General features: G+C 45.8%; 1 protein-coding gene across 1 annotated transcript; it reads left to right on the top strand.

Annotated features, from left to right (window-relative positions):
- Window positions 1–2404: 2404 nt before the first annotated feature.
- On the top strand, window positions 2405–3400 carry LOC119659107. Its single transcript, XM_038067030.1, has one exon. It carries the CDS (start codon window positions 2405–2407, stop codon window positions 3398–3400), a length of 996 nt encoding a protein of 331 aa, XP_037922958.1.
- The last annotated feature ends 16808 nt before the right edge of the window (window positions 3401–20208 follow it).

Genomic DNA, 20208 nt, shown 5'->3' with positions numbered 1-20208 from the left:
ACAAACTATCGGAAGGACCCATCCATCCGGAAAACTCCCGACTACCTGAAGGCCAAACTCGAGAAGTTGGAGCAGTTGTGGACAACCTTCAACACCAACAACACAGAGCTGGAACTTCATGCCAGGACGTATTCGCATCACCCGTACTTAGAAAAACAGTATTTCGCCAAAGTCAGTGTGCAATACATAAAGGTGAAAAGGAACATCCAGCAACTTCTGCATAATTTGGAGGCATCGTCACCATCCGGATCAGCCGTATCAACAGAGGCGAAGGATGACGTTCAGCACTTCAAAACCTCAAATGCACCACTGGAGGAAATGGATTCCCTTACAACTAAACGCATCAAAAATCTCATCAGGCGGCAAAGTGTTATTATACAATCCATAGTACACCTCATCAATGGGATTGACAGCATAGAAGTCGGACAACCGAGTCAATTTTACGAGGTAAAATTGTCCACTCTCCATCGATTCTGGGACGATGCTCGGGGGCTGCATCAAGACATCTGTGAAAGTGCCGACGACGTGACAGCACTTGGCTACACGCCAAGTACATATCTCGATACTGAAGATGCAATTCAAAAGGCGATCATCTTTCTCAACCAGTGCCTAGACCAGAGGCCAGTCACAGTCGCGCACACTACACAGGCTGCAGTTAGCTTACTAAAGATCACCTTACCCAAATTCGATGGTGATTATTTGAAGTGGAAGCAGTTTCACGACTTGTTCAAACAAATGATCCACGATCAACCACTGGGCGATACTCAGAAGATGTGGTATCTAAAGAACAACGTTACTGGTGAAGCTGAACGCCTGATTCGTCATCTCCATCTCTCTGATGGCAACTACACAATTGCATGGGAAACCCTACAGTGATTGTTAATGAATCCGCCTTATCCACAAAGGGATTTCATGACACAACCAAAGAGTGCCTGCTAGGTCTAGCGAATTTGGAAATCCCAACAGAAGAGGATCTCTCCATCTCTTGCTCAAAAAACTCGACAGAGCAACACATACTTTGTACGAGCAATCACTCCGGCATCCACGCGAGGTATAGACTATCGATGCGTTTCTCACATTCATGGAAACAAGGTTTCAGTCATTGGAGGCATTAGGCAAGGAGAAGCACCCAAAGGCTAAGTCGGCATCTTAAGTGTCATCTACTTCTGGCGAGTGCTGCAGAGTATGCAAGGGGAACCACAAGGTCTTCTACTGCGAGCAACTTCTCCAACTAACACCATACGAACGCTTCACCACAATCAAAGGGCTCAAACTGTGCATCAATTGTTTGAAGGCCTGGCACGCTGTAAGCAACTATACATCGAGAAGCTGCTCCAAATGTCAAGATAGGCACAATACCTTGCTGCACCAGGAAAGGGTAGATACCAAGTCGAAGAGACCAGCGGTGCCCAACAATAACTTCCCGTCCATCAAACCCAGCGACACTGCGCTGGCAGCCCACACCAAGAGGCCATTTGGCAGTAACTACGTTTTGTTGGGAACTGCCCTCAGTAAATATTACCAATCATCTATGATCTCTCGAAACATGTACAGCCATTCTCGATTCCGGATCTCAGCTCAACTTCATCAGCGGTCGAATGCTCAAGAAGTTGAAACTATCCGGGCTAAATTCAAATACCAACCTTTGTAGAAAAGGAGCGACAGAAACACGCACTTGGAAAGGAGTGAGCATCACCGTTTCTTCAAGGCATTCCGGTTACTCGATTCGAGTGGAAGCATATGTTATACCAACAATTGCTTCTATCCACTCACTATCATTCATTGAGGTATCCTCGTGGCCAATTCCGCAGAATATTCATCTTGCTCGAGGTTTAATACTCCAAAGCCAATCGACCTACTATTGGGAGCAGAGTTTTATTGTGAGCTTCTGTCCATTGGCCAGATAAAGTTAGGCCCAAATCTTCCAACTTTACAGAATACCGTTTTCAGATGGGTTGTGCTAGGGCGCGTATCGACAAACGAATCAACTGAGGGTTTTTGTGGAGTGGGCATGATCGAACTTGACCGACACATGGAGAGGTTCTGGTCTATTGAAGAAGTACCATTGACAGTGAACTCCAACGCAGTAGAACCGGCAATTAATCTTCGCCGTAACGAAGAGGGACGATTTGAAGTACGTGGATTCAAGTCATTTAGCAATTAGGCGCCTCCTTGCTCTTGAAAGAAAGCTTCAAACATAACCAGACCTCAAGAAGCAGTACGCAGAATTCATCAGACAATACGCTTCTCTGGGTTACATGGAAGAAATCAAGTCTCCAATTCCAGAGGTTAACTTTTTTCTTCCCCACCATTGTGTCTTCAAGCCATCTAGCAGAGCACCAAACTCAGAGTTGTGTTCGATGCTTCAGCAAAGACATCTAATAGCATTTCACTCAACAACATCATGTTCAAGGGTCCTACAACACAAGATGACCTATTTTCAATCCTTCTACGATTCAGTAAACATAAGTTCGTCTTCTCATCAGATATTGAGAAGATGTACCGCCAGGTAAATGTCAGCACGGAGGACAGTTATCTACAACTCATTGTTTGGAGGGGCAACCCTAATGAAGACCTGAGGTACTATCGCTTGAAGACAGTCACTTATGGTACAACGTCCGCACCTTATCTAGCAACACCATGTTTGGTAGAATTGGCAAACACATCAAAGGAGTCACATCCACTTGCATCGGGCGCAATCAAGGATTTCTACGTGGATGACGTCATGACAGGAAGCAACAGCCTCAAAGAAGCTGTAAAAATTCAGGATGAGTTAAAAACACTGTTGCAGTCAGCTGGGTTCAACCTTCGTAAGTGGTGCGCAGACCATGAACGACTGCTTTCATCAATACCGAGCAAAGACAGAAAAGTGGAGCTTTTTGTCGACGACTCAACAGATGAAGGCGTGAAAAGGTTAGGGTTAACCTGGAACCCCAAGTTAGATCATTTTCGCATAACCACCATTTGGAACGAGCCAACCAAGGTAACAAAACGGAGGGTTTTGAGTGATACATCACGATTATTCGACCCATTAGGATTTGTCAATCCAGCAATTACACTGGCCCAAATATTTCTACAGGAATTGTGGTCACTAAAACTTGATTGGGATGAAGCCATACCACTGGGACTTCACACTCGGTGGCTTCAATTCCGCCAGGAACTTGCAGATCTTAACAGTATTCGAATACCCAGATATTTGGAAACAAAAAATGCCACAGTCAGTCTACACGCCTTCTCCGATGCTACTGAAAGGGCGTACGGTGTGGTAATATATTTACGCAGTGTAAATAACCATGAAGATATAAAGGTGACACTTCTCTGTTGCAAGTCCAGAGTGGCTCCAGTGAAAGCACTTTACCAAGGCTGGAATTATGTGCAGCAGCCCTTATGGCTGGTCTAACAGATCGCACGTATTCTTCCAATATCCTAGGTTCGTGGAAGAGAGAAGGAATGTAGAGGAAACTCTAGGTGAAGTGCTATCATCGGAAAATTTTGTCCGGAGAATGGTAGCTTGCCAGGAAGACTGGGTTGCGATCAATTCCATGATCGCAGTAATCCAGCAGAAACTGCGAAAAGCAGAAGAAGTGAGGAAGGTGCGTTTACGAACCCCGCGGGTAGACGGAAGTAGACCTAGCTAAGGTAAGCTAACTCCGCCCCGTCATATAATATCTAAAGGTACTTCCACGGGGGTGGGGGGTGAGGGGGAGTCTTTTGAAGATTTCCACCTCCTCAACAAAAGAAAAAGACAGACAGACAGACGGACAGACAGAAATTGAACCGATTTTTGTTTTGCAAACAAAACCTTAAAAACGATCTGCAGCTTTTTCATTGTTGGGTGGGATATCATTATTGTTGAGAATATATAGTACATTCTATGCGCTTAATCAAGATATTTAACTTATATTGACTGAAAGTGCAGGCAATAGTCTGGAACACCATTAAAAATAGCAATAACAGTTCGATTGCTCTCACTTTAATATGAGTTGCATTAACTTGAACTTTCATAGCATTCACTTCACTTGGCATTCGAACTGAAATCTGTCCTGCCCCTTTGAACTCTGGTACACTTGGGTCCTTAACGACTATTCCCTCATTTGCATTTACATTAGTTTCAGTCCCACCATTCTCGCATTGCTCATCTGGTAACTACCTTAGTACGAGTTTCCCATAACATTACAGAAGCAACAACTCATTAAGTTGGAAGTAATTACCAATTACGAACTAATAATCGACAAGAAAATGAGTTAATGCGAATATTCCGCTGCTTTTGCCGTAAAAGATGAAAGTTCAACAGAGAACAGAGTTTTTTATTAATCTGGTGGAAGCATGCGGTAGGAAGCGGAGAATTTCATTATCTGAATGTGCTATTCTGAAAGAGCTGGCTCCAGTCGTCAAAGTCCGGATTTCCGCTCAAACGATAGGTGATAAAACCGAACTTTTATTTTCTTTTTCCACTTTTCAACCCCTAAAAATAATCTAGTCTACCCAATAAACGGTTCGCCATATAAACTGGGGTGAAAAATTGCCAAATGACCCTTTAAACTGAGTTCAATTCTGGTTGTCGCCACGCTGCATTACAACTTCAAGGGCTCCTTTCCGGTATCTGTCGCTATGGCAGACATGCTATGCATCCTTCCATGGAACGTTTTATTGGAGATGTTTCTGCGTTCAAGCCATACAACACATTACCCTGGCGGCTGGTGCGGGAGTTCGCTATTGGCTGACTTCATCCCTTGTCAAGTGGGAATGGGTTGCCTCCACCTGCGAAAATGAAATATTATCGAACTCATGAATGTACTCTGACGTCATGTTTACGACATTAAAACCTCCGCAAATAGATTGCATGGTTTGCTCTCCACTTCGCAACCACCTCCAGCAACTTCCGCTGCTATCGTATTCCGCGGAGCATCCATTCTGTCTTAGTAAACGGATGGGGTGAAGAGGGGACATGCAACAAAAGTGAGGGGCCATCTTTCCTTTTTTGGAGTTTGGAGTTTGTCATGGGAAGATTCAGCTTTTCCGCTGCGCACAGACACATGGAGCGACCCCATTGTATAGGTATATAGATAGCGATATGTCCTCGTGGGCATAAAGCGTGTTTGGTCCAGGATTTAAAGATTTTGAACTAACTTGCGTTTGTAGTAGAGCAAACCAGATATTAGGATTTGGGGCGAACATTGATTTTCCTCAGTTCTCACAGTTCTCAACAGCCAGCAAATGTCTCATCCTTAGATGGTCCTTAGTTAACTTAAATTCACTTAGCTATCACCGCTGAGGTAATCCGGGCGGTAGCAGTCGTTTACGGGGACTGGAGCGTGACAACATTTAATCGTTTATGCAACAGGTAATTGGGGTTATAATGCAATTATGATGCAGAACCCATTAAATTACTTCTACCCTCCCGTTCGTTACAAATTCCTTGGCTATCATGCAGCAGGATGGAGTCTGCAGAGGAGGAACTGCTCTAAATAAAGAACTGCAGTGTTGATATTGCTCTCATCTGGCTTTCATTGTTCATGTGCTGAGTCTATAGAACTGCTATATGTAAAGATACTATTATATGTGATAGATATTATATGCATATGATGGTATATATTATGAACTACCAATATACATACATCCGTGGGCATATATATTTTTCAGCTGAGTGTTTCTAGGCCTATTCAGATACATATTTGTTTTGGTAGGCGATGATAACTAGAATCATCATCAAGAACAATGCTGCGAAACGGTGGCAAATTCAATCTATCTTTTATCAAGTGGTTATTTTGTAGTGTTTATTGAAGTAATTGACTAATAATTCTGGGGTATAAGCTTCGTTTGATAAGCGTTATCGGTTTGCATCTTCCTGATTCTGTTTTGATGAATGTGAGAAATTGTGTTCTTCTTCTTTTTCTTCAGCCTTTGTCCCGTTCACAAGCGGGGTCGGCTCGTCGTGATCGGTTTCGCCATTTGGCTCATTTGGCTCTATCGAATGCCTGATCTGGGTGCAATCTCGAGGCTTTCAAATACCCATCCAGCGTATCAAGCCACCGGTGTTTCGGCCTGCCTTTTGGTCGTTTACCATCGACTTCGATGTTCAGACGAATCATGGCAAGTGAATTGTCATTAGCACGAATTGCGTGACCATACCATTGAAGACGCCTCTCTCACAACTTTTCGGTGCAACTCCATAACGATCGCGGATATCCTCATTTCGGATGTGATCTAAACGTGTGACGCCACTAATCCAACGTAACATCTTCGTCTCCATTACCGCAAGACGCCGTTCATTGTCTTTTATAGTCGGCCAACACTCAGAACCATAGAGAGCGACAGCACGGATGACATTGCGGTAAATTTGAAATTTGAGACGTTCGTTGATACGTTGATCGCAAAGAACACCAGTTGTGAAACGCTACTTCATCCAGGTTGCGTTAATGCGTGAAGCAATTTCATAACGCAGTTCTCCATTGGCTGATAGCATTGACCCGAGATATTTAAATCGCTCAGTTCTGGACAGATCACTGCCGCTGACAGTGATTGTGCCTGTTTCATGGGGATTGGCCGTCAAAAACTTAGTTTTGTTTAAATTCAATCTGAGACCGTGTTGCATGAGGTGATCATTCCATTTTTGAACAAGTTGCTCGAGATCATTTTTGCTATCTGGATGCTAGGAAAACATCATCTGCATAAAGCAGTATGTAGGGCGCTGGACGTTGGATATCCCGTGTGACGGTGTCCATAACAAGGACAAAGAGGAGTGGTGAGAGGGCGCTTCCTTGATGAACACCAACAGAGACACGAAGCGGTTTTGATACACCCGCCATACTTCGAACTTTACTTTTCCGATCGTGGTAGAGCAATTGAACCCAGCGCAGGAGTTCTTCTGGCACGAAGTGTTGTCGTAAAGCATACCAGATGAGTTCGTGTGGTACACGGTCAAACGCTTTCTCTAGATCCAGAAAGGCAATGTAAAGAGGGCGATGCTTCTCACGGTGTTTCTCCATGAGTCACCGCGCAGCGTGTATTGTGTCAGTAGTTCCGCAGTTCTTGACAAATCCGGCTTGATTCACGGTTATTTCAACGATTTCGCGAATACGGTTGTCAAGAATGCGTTCAAAAATCTTCATGGTATGGGAAAGTAACCGGATCGGACGGTAATTTGAACATTCTGTTGGACTACTTTTCTTTTTCCATATTAGAACAGTGGTACTTTCTTGCGTCAGATGGTGTTCTACCTTCCTGAATAACCCGGTTATAAGCCACAGTGTTGGGTCCCAGCTCATCGCTTCCCAGAACTCAGACGTGATGTCGGCAGGTCCTGTGTCCCCGATTTCATTCGTTTTATTGCCACCTCGACTTCGGTTGCGCCGACATGAAAGTCCTGGGGTGGTTTAACGTGAGTACCTGCCGTAAGGGCATAATCCCACGGTCCTCTTCGGACACGGATTGATTTTGGGACCACAATCAGAGCCCTGCCATGCAAGCACAGCGGTCCTAGTTTATACTGAGTGCAGGCTCAGCATTCATACCAGTGGATGCGAGGCCTATCTAACACCTTTGCCTCAACTAAGGAGTACGGCACCCGAGTTGTACAGCGCAACTCCACGCTTGAGCTCCGAGGAGCTCTGCCCGCGATGTATGCGTAACCACAACCACCATGAAACTCCCACTAAGGGGCCAACCGAAAATAACCGGGCCAAGAACACATCCTTCAGGAATTCTCCTGGAGTATATGCTCTCAGAGGGCCATCCCGGTTCCCATGGTACCAGATAACCTCCGGTGAGGCTTCGTGGTAGAGCCACTTCAGATGAATCCCTTGCAGATTCGGGTCTGATCTCCTTCTTCGAGTGCGTGGGGACGGAAATCCCCAACGGGTTAACTGGCGGTTGCGCTGACAGTTAAGCCCTTTGGTGTTTAACGTAGGTACCGGTCGTGGAGACTTAATCCTACGGGCCTTTTTAGACACGGATTGATTTTGTGACCACAATCAGAGCCCCGCTGAGACAAGCCACCAGTCTACCAGTACCAGTCTATACCAAGTGTACGGCCTAGCATTCATACTGGTGGATGCAAAAATTACCTAAATCTCTATCGAACTAAGGAGTACGGCACCCGTGTAGAAACGCAACTCCACGGCGAGGCCCGAAGGTCTCTTCTCATTTGAGCATAACCAACAACCCCCATGAAACTCCTACTAGGGGGGCCAACCGCAAACAACCGAGCTGTACTCACATACAACGGGAGTTCACCCGAATTATGAGAGTCCAGGGGCTATCCTGGTTCCCATGGTACCAGTATACCCCTGGTAAGGTTTCGTGACCAATTTGCCACTTCAGATGTGTCCCCGTGCAGACTCGGGTCTGATCGCCCTAATTAGGTCTTTGGAGCATTCTCCTACTGAATCACGGCCGGCAGACCAAAGTGATTACAGCGTCTCCCGGTGCCACCACTATGGAGGTTCTCCTCGGCCACTTGGTTTTGCTTTGGCCGACAGGGTTGCCGCCCCATCTTCCGCCACCTCTGAGCACCAGTTGCGCTGACAGGTGGAACAGGTCCAAATGTCGGCAATGGTTGTGGAAGCAGAGGATGAGCAAATTCTTCAGTTGAAATCTGCTCGAAGTATTCTCGCTATCTATCCGTTGTGGCTCGGCAGTTGGTAAGCAAAGTTGGTAAGCATTTCAACATCATCATTCCAAAAGCCAAGTATCTGGGTTGATGTACCGCTTATCCGGCTTGGTGACCCCGAGGGTTGCAGAGGCCGCTTTGTGGATCGTGTCTTTAATTTGGTTCTACGATTCTTCCACATTCGGCAATCGTATGAGTGAGATCGTTTCTTCCACGCCACCATTTAATGCGCTGCGGGCCAGTGCGGGAACGGCTTTGCAATCAGTGGCAGTGGTAAAATGTTGGCGTCTTATGAGAATATAGTCGATTTGCGTTTTACTGTTCCCACTATAAAATGTAGGAAGATCAGACAATCGTTTGATGAACCATGTATTCATAAGTACAAGGTCATGAGTGTCCGCAAAATCGATTATACGCTCGCCACCGTCATTGCGCGCTCCGAACCCCTTCCCCCATGGCACCTGTTACCGTCTGCCTTTTCACCCACATGACCATTAAGGTCGCCGGCAATGATTATACCGTCTTAAGCAGGCACGTGATAAGTCTTTCCATCAAGAAGTTGCGAGAAGACATCTTTCTCGGCATCAGGTAGACCTGTCTGTGGTGCATACGCGGTGAAGAAGTGAATGGTGCGATTAGTTGATGTAATGGTAAGCTTCATCAGCCGATCATCAAATCGTTCGACTTCTTTAATGGCATCACGAAAACCCTCTGAGATGGCAATGCCAACACCATATTGATTGTGTGGGTTACCAAAATAGAGAAGTTTATAGCCATTTTTACCGCGTTCGCGTTCAATGTCGCAGCTTTTGGCACCAGACCATCGGGTTTCTAGCAGAGCGCAGATATCGATGCGCCTCTTCCGAAGGGCTCTTGCGAGTTCCTCGGTCTTTCCAGTTAGGGTAGTAACATTTAGCGTGCAGACACGTATTTGTTTTGTTCGTTGCATTTGGACTAACTTGCTTACGTCCTGACACCGTCTATGCGTCAAGAACCCTTGCCCATTTTTCGACAGGACCGGGGCCCGTCCTGCCGCGTCGACTGAGGTGGACGCCCTAGCATTTCTCCGAGACTTGTGACTCAATCCGATCATCATGTTTGTAACGACATTCTATGCATTTTCTTGGTCGACCTGTCGTGGGGCCTGTCACCAAGAGAGATCAAGTAGGATTTAGCATAGGAGAATAACTCCAACTATACTCTATTTATCTCTTTCCCTGATCTCAGCATTTTTTTTTTGTTTTACTGAGGATAGTACAGAGTACGTTGCCTCAAACCCTCCTCCTTTACCTGGGTTTGGGACCAGCATACTATGTTAATAGCATGGCGGAGTTAATGTGAGTAATTGTTGATTGGATTATTATAGAAATCAGTATTGATTCGGAAACTAGTTATTATTTAGTCGATTCGCATTTCTTCTCACGATTCAAGCTTGCAGATCCAGGAGCAGCAGGGGAAGCAAAACAGAAATTTTATAATATGGTAATTTTTTTTTTTAATACAAGGACGATCTTAGAAAGACACATCCATTTCAGTTCTCCCATGCGACGTGAAAGCTGGCGTGGATGTGGTGCGGGATTCGCACCCACTTAAAAAGCATCCCACCTCTCTCCTGCCTTTGACCCACGGGACCACCATTTAGACATTACTTCGCGGGGCGGGCTTGCTTTCCGTAGGCCTTCAAGTTTCCAACTCTGCAGTCATCTACTTCTTTGCTTCCTTCAGCAGCTCCAGTCTGTCTTTAGGGTACAGCCTCTCCATTTCTTCGCGCTCTTCTTACATGTGCTTCTCTCAGGAGTTGGGTTTGTGTTCGCACAATTGTGTGGATGATCGAAGTCCAGTTTGCCCCCTACCTGAGCATTTCCCGGATTAAGTTTTGGGGACTCACGCCGATTTCCAGGGCTTCACTCAAGCTTCTTCTCTCCTCCCGGTATCTCGGGCACTCAAACAGCAGATGTTCCGGGTCCTCTGGGATCCCACGATATCTGTAACAGTTCGGAGAATCAGCCACACCGATACGATGCAGTAGTAGCAACCACTGCGCCCAGTGAGAAACTGCGTGAGGTGATAGCTCACCTCCCCATGTCGTCGGTCAAGTCATTCTTTAATATCAGGAATAAGCTTGTATGCCCACCGACCCTTCGACGACTCGTCCCACCGTCGTTGCCAGAGTCTATGCGACTCCTCTCTTGCCGTTCGCCGGTGATCTGCTCCCGTTCCTAATGGACCCACTTGCCCCCGCCCGTACAGGCATCGCATCTCTCTCGCTAACAGGTCAATAGGGACCATCCCTGCGATTATGAACACCGCAACACCCGAACTAGTTCCAAATGCGCTGCATACCCTCAGCGCGATCAGACGATAGGCAGAATTTATCTTCCTCTAGTCCTGCACCTTGTCCAAAGCCTCCGCACACACAGGCGACGCGTACAGCAATATGGACTACACGACCCCAGCTATCAGCAGCCTGCTACACTGCTTGGCCCACTTACATTCGGCATCATCCTGGCAAGGGCCGTGGTGGCCATTGCAGCTTTTTCAGAGGCGTTCGATGTATGCCCTTTGAAACTCCGCCTGGCATCAAGAGTCACGCCAAGGTATTTAATGGTCGGCTTTGAGCTTCCAACCCGCAAACTGATTGTATTTCTTTTCCAGCGATTTGTCATGAGGATTGCCTCCGTCTTTTCCCATGCCAGGCTCAGTCCGGTCCTCCAAGCCAGTACCTTACAGACATGACCGTCTCGGTGGCGTAAACCTCCATATCCTCCGGTAGTTTTGCAACGATCACTATGGCCAGGAAATCTGTAAAACCGACCAATGTGTCCTCCTCTGCTACGGGAAGCAAGAGCACCCCGTTATAGATCACGTTCCAGATTGGTGTTCCTTGATGCATTCCAGGATTATTTTAGCTATTATCTTTTCAACGGAAGGGAGTACGGAGATACCTTAACTGCCGCACTTGAAACGGGTGCCTTTATTTGGAATCTTAACGATTATTCCACACTCTGGGAAAGTTCTCGGATTCCCAGGACTTCTTGCGACAGATTTGCAGAAACTTACTATACTTTACTTTGTTTGAGCGTTTTGATAGCCGAAATGATTTCTCTTTGGTTTGGAGGAAGAGTTCATATCGGCTGTTACGGCGACTAACCAGTTCATCATAAGAACCGGGATTTCACCGCGACTGACCCTGAAGAGGGTTTCCAATCTACCATCGTTTAAAAAGTGATTTTTCTGGCTTCCAGAAGAGAGGCGTAATGGCGCTGAGGTCCTGGAACCACTTGGAGTCCAGAATAAGATTAACACCCCCAAGTGAATGCTACTAGGTAGCAAAGCAGGGGGAAGGGCCGATAGGCCGGGAACTTTCCTCATAATCGGCGTTCCTGAACCGGATATTAAGAAGTTTCGAAAATAAACGAGCTACCGGCTTTACTACGGGCTTGGGATCGTTACATTACAAGTGTCGGCTCCTAAAACTTGTGAGGAGGACGTGCAGCCCACGGCATCTTCATGTCAACCGTAGATGAGATGCTATATCGCACAAATAATTTTGCAGCATTGTAAAACCGCGACTGCACTTATAAGTCATCATATCAATAGCTGTAAGATATGCATATTCCTCATACAAGAACCAAGGGTTGTTAGTGGGGAAACTAGGGGCTTAAACTTCCGACATGTTGGCTTGCTGTATGTCAATTGAAGTAGTAGATCCCACTCCTGTATGGTGGTTTCAAAAGACCTCCAAGCTATCTTAGTTAACGACCCATGTAATAAAAAGCCAACAGGAGATAAGGAGATCCTCGGTACTCTGCTTATTTTCCTTATGACGTAGACGAAGTGGAACATTCATCACAGCTAATCAATATGCCAAAAGAATGGGAACAATAGCATGATGTGATGTTAACGCCCACCATATATGCTGGAGAAGTTCCAACATCAACGCAAGAGGATCAAGACTACTAGAGTATCTGAAACTGAAACTGAATTGCAGATCCTCAATTCGGGTAATGAACCCACTTTCTTCAACGTGATCAGGTAAGATTTCATCGACATCACGGTGGCATCCCCTGGCATTGCGGCTCTTGTCGGAGAGTGGAGAGTATCAAACAATATCACGCGCTCGGGTCACAGGCGCATTGATTTCGTAATGCATGGATCCACCTCCACCTACTCCGTTTCGGAACCCACGTAAGACAGATTGGGCGACGTATAAAACACAAGTGAGCGCCCGAGTTACGATCCCTGGGAGATGCATTAAATCCATTGCCGGAATTGAGAAAACAACCTAGATGATCACTACCAGCACGAGAGAAGCTTTCGATGAGAGCTGTCCAGTCATGAAGCTAAAGAAGGGTAAAGTCTAATGGTGGAACTCGAATTTGGCGAAACAGAGGAGAACGATAAGGATGCTCCTCAACCGGCCTAATTCAGTCTCTTGCTGGATTTGGTACAAAGAATTTTAAAGAGCATAAGGTCGACCAAACGGTCATCATCTCAAAGCTAAAGCGGATCCTTGTCGAAGAACGAAGCCAGCAGTTTTTTTTTCTACGTTTACAGAGCGGGAGGTACACAGAAAGCAATGAGGAAACAACAAACCACTTGCTGGAAGTACTTTTTCCAGGCAGCATCCGAAATCTTGTCTCGGGGCCGACAGACACATACATGCCTCAACCGGAAGATTGGACTCTGAGATGCAAAGTAGTTTCACGGGAGCGAGAGAAATGGGCATTTAACTCGTTCCATAGATACAAGTCTGCAGGTCCAGATGGCACCTATTTCTGCTCTAGTAATATAGGGAATGGATGCCCTGGACCTACACATTCGTAATATGTACCGTGCATTCTTAGCATACGCTTATATTCCAACCACCTGGCGCGTTGTGACGGCAGTATTTATTGCCAAACCAGGGAAACCCACCTACACAAATGCAAAAAGGTTCCGATCGATCAGCCTGACTTCTTTTCTGCTAAAAGGACTGGAAAAACTAATAGATGGCTACTAGAGAGGCAAATCCCCGGAGACAGCACTCCATGAACTAACGACAAAAATTGAGAAGGCGAAGTTCGATAAAGAGGACATCGAAGGCACCTTCAATTATGCCTTATTCGAAGCGATTTGTAACGCTGCAAGACAGCATGGAATCGATCACATGCGAGAGTGGAGAAAGATCCATATATTGGTCAAACAGAAGTTATTAACGCAGGGTGTCTTAGGGGTTACCCACAGGGAGGGTCCTCTCTCCTCTCCTATGGCTCTTGGTAAGATGTCCAACCTTACTATGGCTCCCGGATGGCATAAAGGCCTTAACACAAGCATTTGGGGACGATCTAGCCGCAATAATTATCGGCAAGTTTGCGGACATATCCCCTATCCATTTGGAGGTAAAACGGAAAGCAGGTAATGACGCATATAGACTTGATACCATTGGCGCGTGGAATGGCGGCCCATTATACGGTCATGTGTCCATCTGGAAATTTCTTGGCAAACGTCAGGCGGCTCTGATGCCCGCCGGTCATATGGTTTCCAGATTCGTATTCAAAAAGACATATTCCGTTCTAATCACCAAAAGAGAAGAATGGCCGATAAATGGCCACGAGTCTTTTGGGACTGCGGACTTAATAATCCTCACCTACGGGTCAGTCATGGAAAACCGATCGGGAAATCCGATTATGGAACTGGCTTGGCCTCTCGGGAAAATGACGACCATATTCCAGGCGGAAATATATACCACTTTATTGGTAGCAGAAGAATGTTTGCGCCATAAATGGAGGGATCGCATCATTTGAATCTGTTCCGACAGCCGGGCATTATTATCAGCACTAAACAGTAACGACCTATCACCGGTGGAGGAGCCGGGTGGCAGGGGGTTCTTTGAACTGACAGTTCCCTTCCTCCTGTTCCCTCCCGTTGGTGAAAGGAATTCCCTGATTTGAAGGTACAGTTCGGGCATTAACCCAATGTAATGAGACAAATGATTCCAGGCTAGCTCTCTGACGATGGGGAGGTGTTTAGTTGGTAATTCCACGACATACCGAACGGCGACTCCAACACTGTGCGCGTAAATGTATTCACCTACCCTACTCCAAAAAAAAACAGTATCCAGCTGTTGTGGAGTTGTCATCAGATGGCGACCGAACGAAACATTTCCGATGTGGGTGCCTGGGCACTTAAATATCGCTGGTAATGAGGAAGCCGACAGACTGGTTCGTCAAGGTTCCGAATCTACAAGGGGGGGGGGGGGCAGAACCAGGTCTACTCTGAAGAGGGAAATGGGAAGGATTCACACAGTCGAATGGAGAAATTTGAACTTCTGCCGGCAGGTGAAAATCTTTGTGAAGGAACCCGAGATCGCTAGAGTGACATTTTGGTTGTCCACTAAGAAGTGGGATATGAAACCCCTAGTAGGGCTTTTAACAAGACGCTGCTCCATAAACTACCAAATGCAAAAAATCGGAGTGGTGGTTTCGGCATATGCAGCCAATGCTCCCTGCTCTATGAGACGCTAGAGGGCCAAAGGACGAGAGAAATCACGCCGGAAGTAGCACAGGGATCCATCCTAGGACCTAGACCTCTGGAACGCTTCCTTTCGATATGCCCGAAGAATCGCGCCTAGTCGATTATGCAGACGACGTTGCAGCACTTATTGCCGGACGCACTGTTGAACAGGTGCAAAGCAGACTTGCCATATTAATCGGAAGGGTATGCGGATAGATGACTTGTCACGGTTTCAGCCTTGCGCTGGAAAAAACCGAAGTAGTCATCTTGACCAGAAGGAGAATCCCGACCTTGCGCCCCATATCAATCGGCGAGTTGACTATAGAGTCAAAACCAGCGGTTAAATACCTTGGTTTAATGCTTGACTCGAAGATGAGCTTCTTCAAGCAAATCAGAGCAGGAACGGACAAGGCTGCAGCTGGAGTCGCGGCCTCGAGTCGGCTAATGGCGAATGTCGGGAGACCTATATCTACTAGGAGACGTCTCCTTATGGGAGCAACGCAGTCGGTTCTGTTCTATGACGCGGAGGTATGGGCTAATGCAATTGACAAGGAGGTGCATCGTAAGTGCCTTGCTCAAGTGCAGAGGTGAGGAACTTTGCGAGTGGCGTCTGCTTATCACACCGTCTCCGAACCGGCTGTGATGGTGATCGCGGGAGAGATCTCCGTTGCCCTCCTTGCCAGCGAGTGGCAACTTTCTTGGCAAAATGAGTCAAGGGGCGGATATACTGCGCGGCTCATCAACAATTTAGACTCTTGGGTGAACCGAACGCATGGTGAGATTGGTTATTTCCTTACCCAACTTCCAAACGGGCATGGAGGTTTTCAGTCTTACCTGTACAGGATTGGGAAGGCGCGATCTCTTGATTGTGTGTCCTGCAACGGAGTGAAGGATGACGCTGAACACACCTTTTTCTCTTGCGAGAGGTGGGACGGCTTTCGTCAGCAGCTTTATGCAGACACAGAGAAGATCTCCCCAGACAACATTGTCAGAGAGATGCTGAAGAGCGCTGGCAGCTGGAATCGTATTACGCATTATGTTCGGGCTCTTTTTATTGCGAACAAGATTGAACTCGACCGGCGGAGGGATCGGACGATAAGGGGTTCCCTGAACTGACAACTCCTTTCCTTCCCCCCCGTTGGTGAAACAAATTCCCTGACTTGAAGGTTCGAAGATACGGCCCGGCACTTTGTATGTAGCTGTTCTGCCTCCTCAGACCTCAGACGTAAGGTAAGGTTTTATTCAGCGAAGAGTCTGCGCATTCTCTATCTCTGAAGAATATTCTCAGATATGTGAAAGCCGATCTCCGGGGGTAGTATGTACAATGGGCATAGCAAAGGTCTGAGTGCTTGGAGCTGCGGCTCTTATATCGTTGACAATTTCCCTCGAGTGGGAGATAGCGAGTATTTTGGGGACCCTCGATCCCTTTGTCGAGGAGGGTGATGGTGAGATCAATCCCTATCCGAGGTGATGGTGACGTTTGGGTAGCAGTATAGTTTCGAAACCTATCGTGTGGGCAGGAAATTCTTAGAGATTATTCTTAAGCTCCAGTTCACAGCGCTCAAATTAATTTTCTTATTAATAGTAACAATTCCACAAAACTTTCCAATATCGTCCTGTATAATGTGGCCAATATGTACTACTTTTTTTCATTTAGGATAAACTAATAAAAGTACTAATATGCAATTATCATTTTAAGTCGAAATTGGGATGAGGGTCTAAATATTATACAAAGGCATTATCATGATTTGTAGCTTTGTGGGTTGGATAGTTTCTGGAAATAGATCCCATATTTAAGTCGGTATTTTTGGACTCTTCGCTGTTCTGATTCGTAACCAATGCCAAACATCCTCCAGTGAAATTGTTCGTGTTATTGTATTATCAACTTCTTTTACGTCAGCCTCTCCCTCAATAGTTCCCAAACTTCAACACGAGTTGTGTTTCGAAGTGCTTCCTACGGGGTTTCATCAACAACATCAGCAAAGATAATAAATTACCAGTCGACCTCCCCAGAAGCTATCATACGAGTATATCAATTTGTCTTGCTGTGCTAAGTATGAATGGTAATATATGAAAGTTGATATCATATATGTGCAAGTGCATGAATTAAATTTTAGTTTTCCCACCCTCCAGTGGTAGTTGAGGGTAACATTTGTTAGTTCTGATGTGTTAGTTCTAGCCGCCCACCTACCAAGCCAGGGATTTCAAGGGAAAGATGCACATATGTATTCGTATACTCGTGCTATCATCAAGTGGTGAAATTAACCTGCTATAAAGTCTCTGTAAATTTTGGTCCGTTCCCTCCCCATGAGGGGATGAAGCTCGGAGGAAGTAACCAAAGGAAAGTGCCATTAGAGTGAGGTGTAACTACCTGTTGGTGTCGTCCATCAAAACCATGACTGCTGTTGAAGCGAGTTGCTCGCATGTGTAGGCTACATGATGGTAACTTTGGGAGAAACACACAAAGCAGGTACTGCGTCGAAGATGGAGTTTTGTGACAGACGGAAAATTGGAATTGCATTCATCTGAAGCCATACCCCGTTCCCATTTCAGGCTTTTTATTGGGTTTACTTGGTCCTGTGGAGGATGCAGGATGCTATCAAATGTGATAACGAGATGTTGTTGAAGAGTTGAAATGAATAGCGTAGCCACTGAAGACCGTAAAATAGCTTGTTTGTGCTATTAAAAATTAATTTCAAATGTGAAAACGAGTTATTGAGGAGTTGAAATGAATACAGGAGTCACTGAAGACTATAAAGTTGTTTGGTTGCTGTAGGGAAATTGATTAATGCAATTTTTTTAGAGAAATCATTTGTATCCTGCATCGTTTCGAGAATGGTTTGTGAAGCACAATAGGTGCTGGGATATTAGAACTAAAACCGAGCTATATGCCCAACAAAAGATAAAGAATTCTCTGGAATGTGACATTATTTATTAATTTATAATTTCTATAAGATTCAATTAAGGTTCTTAGGATTCAATGGTTATTCGTTAATGCTTTCCACCACATTTAATTTTATTAGGATGGGATTGTCCACTTCATTGAGACGTCAAGGCTAGTGTAAGCTTCAAACTGATATATAGAGGGTGGTTGTGGTCGCCGATGGTAGGTTAGTGGGAGAACCCGTCGAGAACTCCCCGCAACATCGAGCACGTATGCAGAATGGTTATTTCTGTATGGTTAGAACCAGACTGTGTGAGAATCCCGGGACATCAATGGAAGCCGTGAGGGATTTAGGTACCATACATGTAGGTGACAATATTGTGGAAACTACAAACACTTTGCCGAGACGCTAAATTTCCCGAATCAGTGGCCCATAATTCACCTTATTTTCCACGTATTTTCGTACAATGTTGCTATTATGAGGGATAGCAACATCAATAATATACACGGAGCGACCCGTCTTGTCAACTAGATAAAAGCACGTCAGGCCTGTTGTGTGGAATGTGCCGATCAGTTAGAACTTGTCGGTCCCAATACATGCTGTAAGAAGAACTATCAAGTACTGTCGTCGATTCGTATCGGTAAATCGGACATGGCTCCGCGATGATGCAAGGTTTTGATGAGTCACGTTACATGCAGCATTATGCCTATTCATGTATTGCACCACTGTCATTACAGTGCAGTCAGAAATGAGATGGTCCAACGTCTCTAACGCCGAACCACACATTCTGCACTGGTCGTTCTCCACCTGCTCTTTCATTATGAGCTTTTTATAAGCACGGTTGGCGACCACGCCGTCCTGAATGGCACAAATGAATCCCTCGGTCTCAGCAAAAAGCTCCCCAGCACACAGCCATCTGTTCGACAAATGGCTGCCAAAGACAATTCACGTGTTTAACGTGCATTGCCTTCAACTTCCATTCATCGATCCGCTGTTTGTCTGACTTGACCTCACTCAGAGGATTGAATGATCGATCCTTCAAATTAAATAGAATCAGCCCATAATCTACTTTACAAACAGCCACACGCAAGAGACTCGTCTGCTCTTTACTTTAAAAATAAGCGTGCAGCGACTCGACTTGGCGATAATGTTGTCCCGCCACGTCAACCACGCCCTCCTCCGAGTTCAGGAGGCAGTTTCATTTGCTCTACGGTATAGTTTGGATGATACATACGCATTTTGGACATAGTAGTTCGTATACGCCGCTGGACGTTTTCCAGATCGATCTTCATGCACAGCAATATTCCGAGTGCATAAGCCAGTGAAGGGATAGCGAATATGTTTAGTGCGCCTATTTTATACTTCCCCAAGAGATGCGATTTCAGTACCAGCTCTACACGTCACAGGAATTCAAACAACAGAGCATCTTTCAGATCACCAACTCGAGCATGGATTCCTTGCAGAATTCCCAGATACATGAAGAGGTCTGTCTCGGTCATAGTTTGGATGTGGAAGTCACCAATGCTATGTCCGGTATTCGGCTCGTGATGATCTTTGCGGATGGCTTGGATTCGACATTTGTATAATTTGTCAACACATGTTGCAATTACTCATGGAGAATCGCCGTGAGATACATCGGCCTCTTTACATTGGATTTCTGAAGCTGGAGAATGTCCCACGAACTGGTCTGGTAGACTCTGCGACAACGCTTAGTGTCAAAAGAACTCGTGCACTGGGTTCATTTGCTCTATCACAATCCAAAAAGTAAATTTCGAAGTTTGGCGGGTGTATCAGGTCTACACAGATTGTGGGAAAAGAATGCCGCACACCGAGTAATGTTGTATTCTCAAAGGTCGCGGGCACGAGCAAACCACGAACTACGTTGAGCGGAGAAGTGACTTCAAAGACGGAAAAGGAGTATCTGGGAGAACCAACAAGTCTAAGAACTCGAAAAGTATAGGGAGGAAGTTTTACCAATAAGTCAGCAGGATGAAGCCTTATATACCTCGATCCTCATCGTACCGAGACAAAGAGGAAAAGAACTGGAAACTGAAAAGAACATCGGTGAATTGGAAATGACGCCAACTGAAGACGACGGATAAATATTCTTTACTATTTTGCTATATCGGATAACCTCGTACGCCCAGAACATCATTGGTCCATACCAAAGAGGCTTCACTCCAGGCAAATCAGCAACAGATCAGATTTTCTCCCTGC

This window comes from Hermetia illucens, chromosome 6, assembly GCF_905115235.1.
Source record: "Hermetia illucens chromosome 6, iHerIll2.2.curated.20191125, whole genome shotgun sequence".
NCBI classification, from domain to species: Eukaryota; Metazoa; Arthropoda; class Insecta; order Diptera; family Stratiomyidae; genus Hermetia; species Hermetia illucens.
This window is presented reverse-complemented; position numbering and strand designations above follow the sequence as displayed.

Coding starts and splice junctions, on each gene's coding strand:
- LOC119659107 (XM_038067030.1), top strand. CDS start 2,405: ATGTTCAAGGGTCCTACAACACAAGATGACCTATTTTCAATCCTTCTA.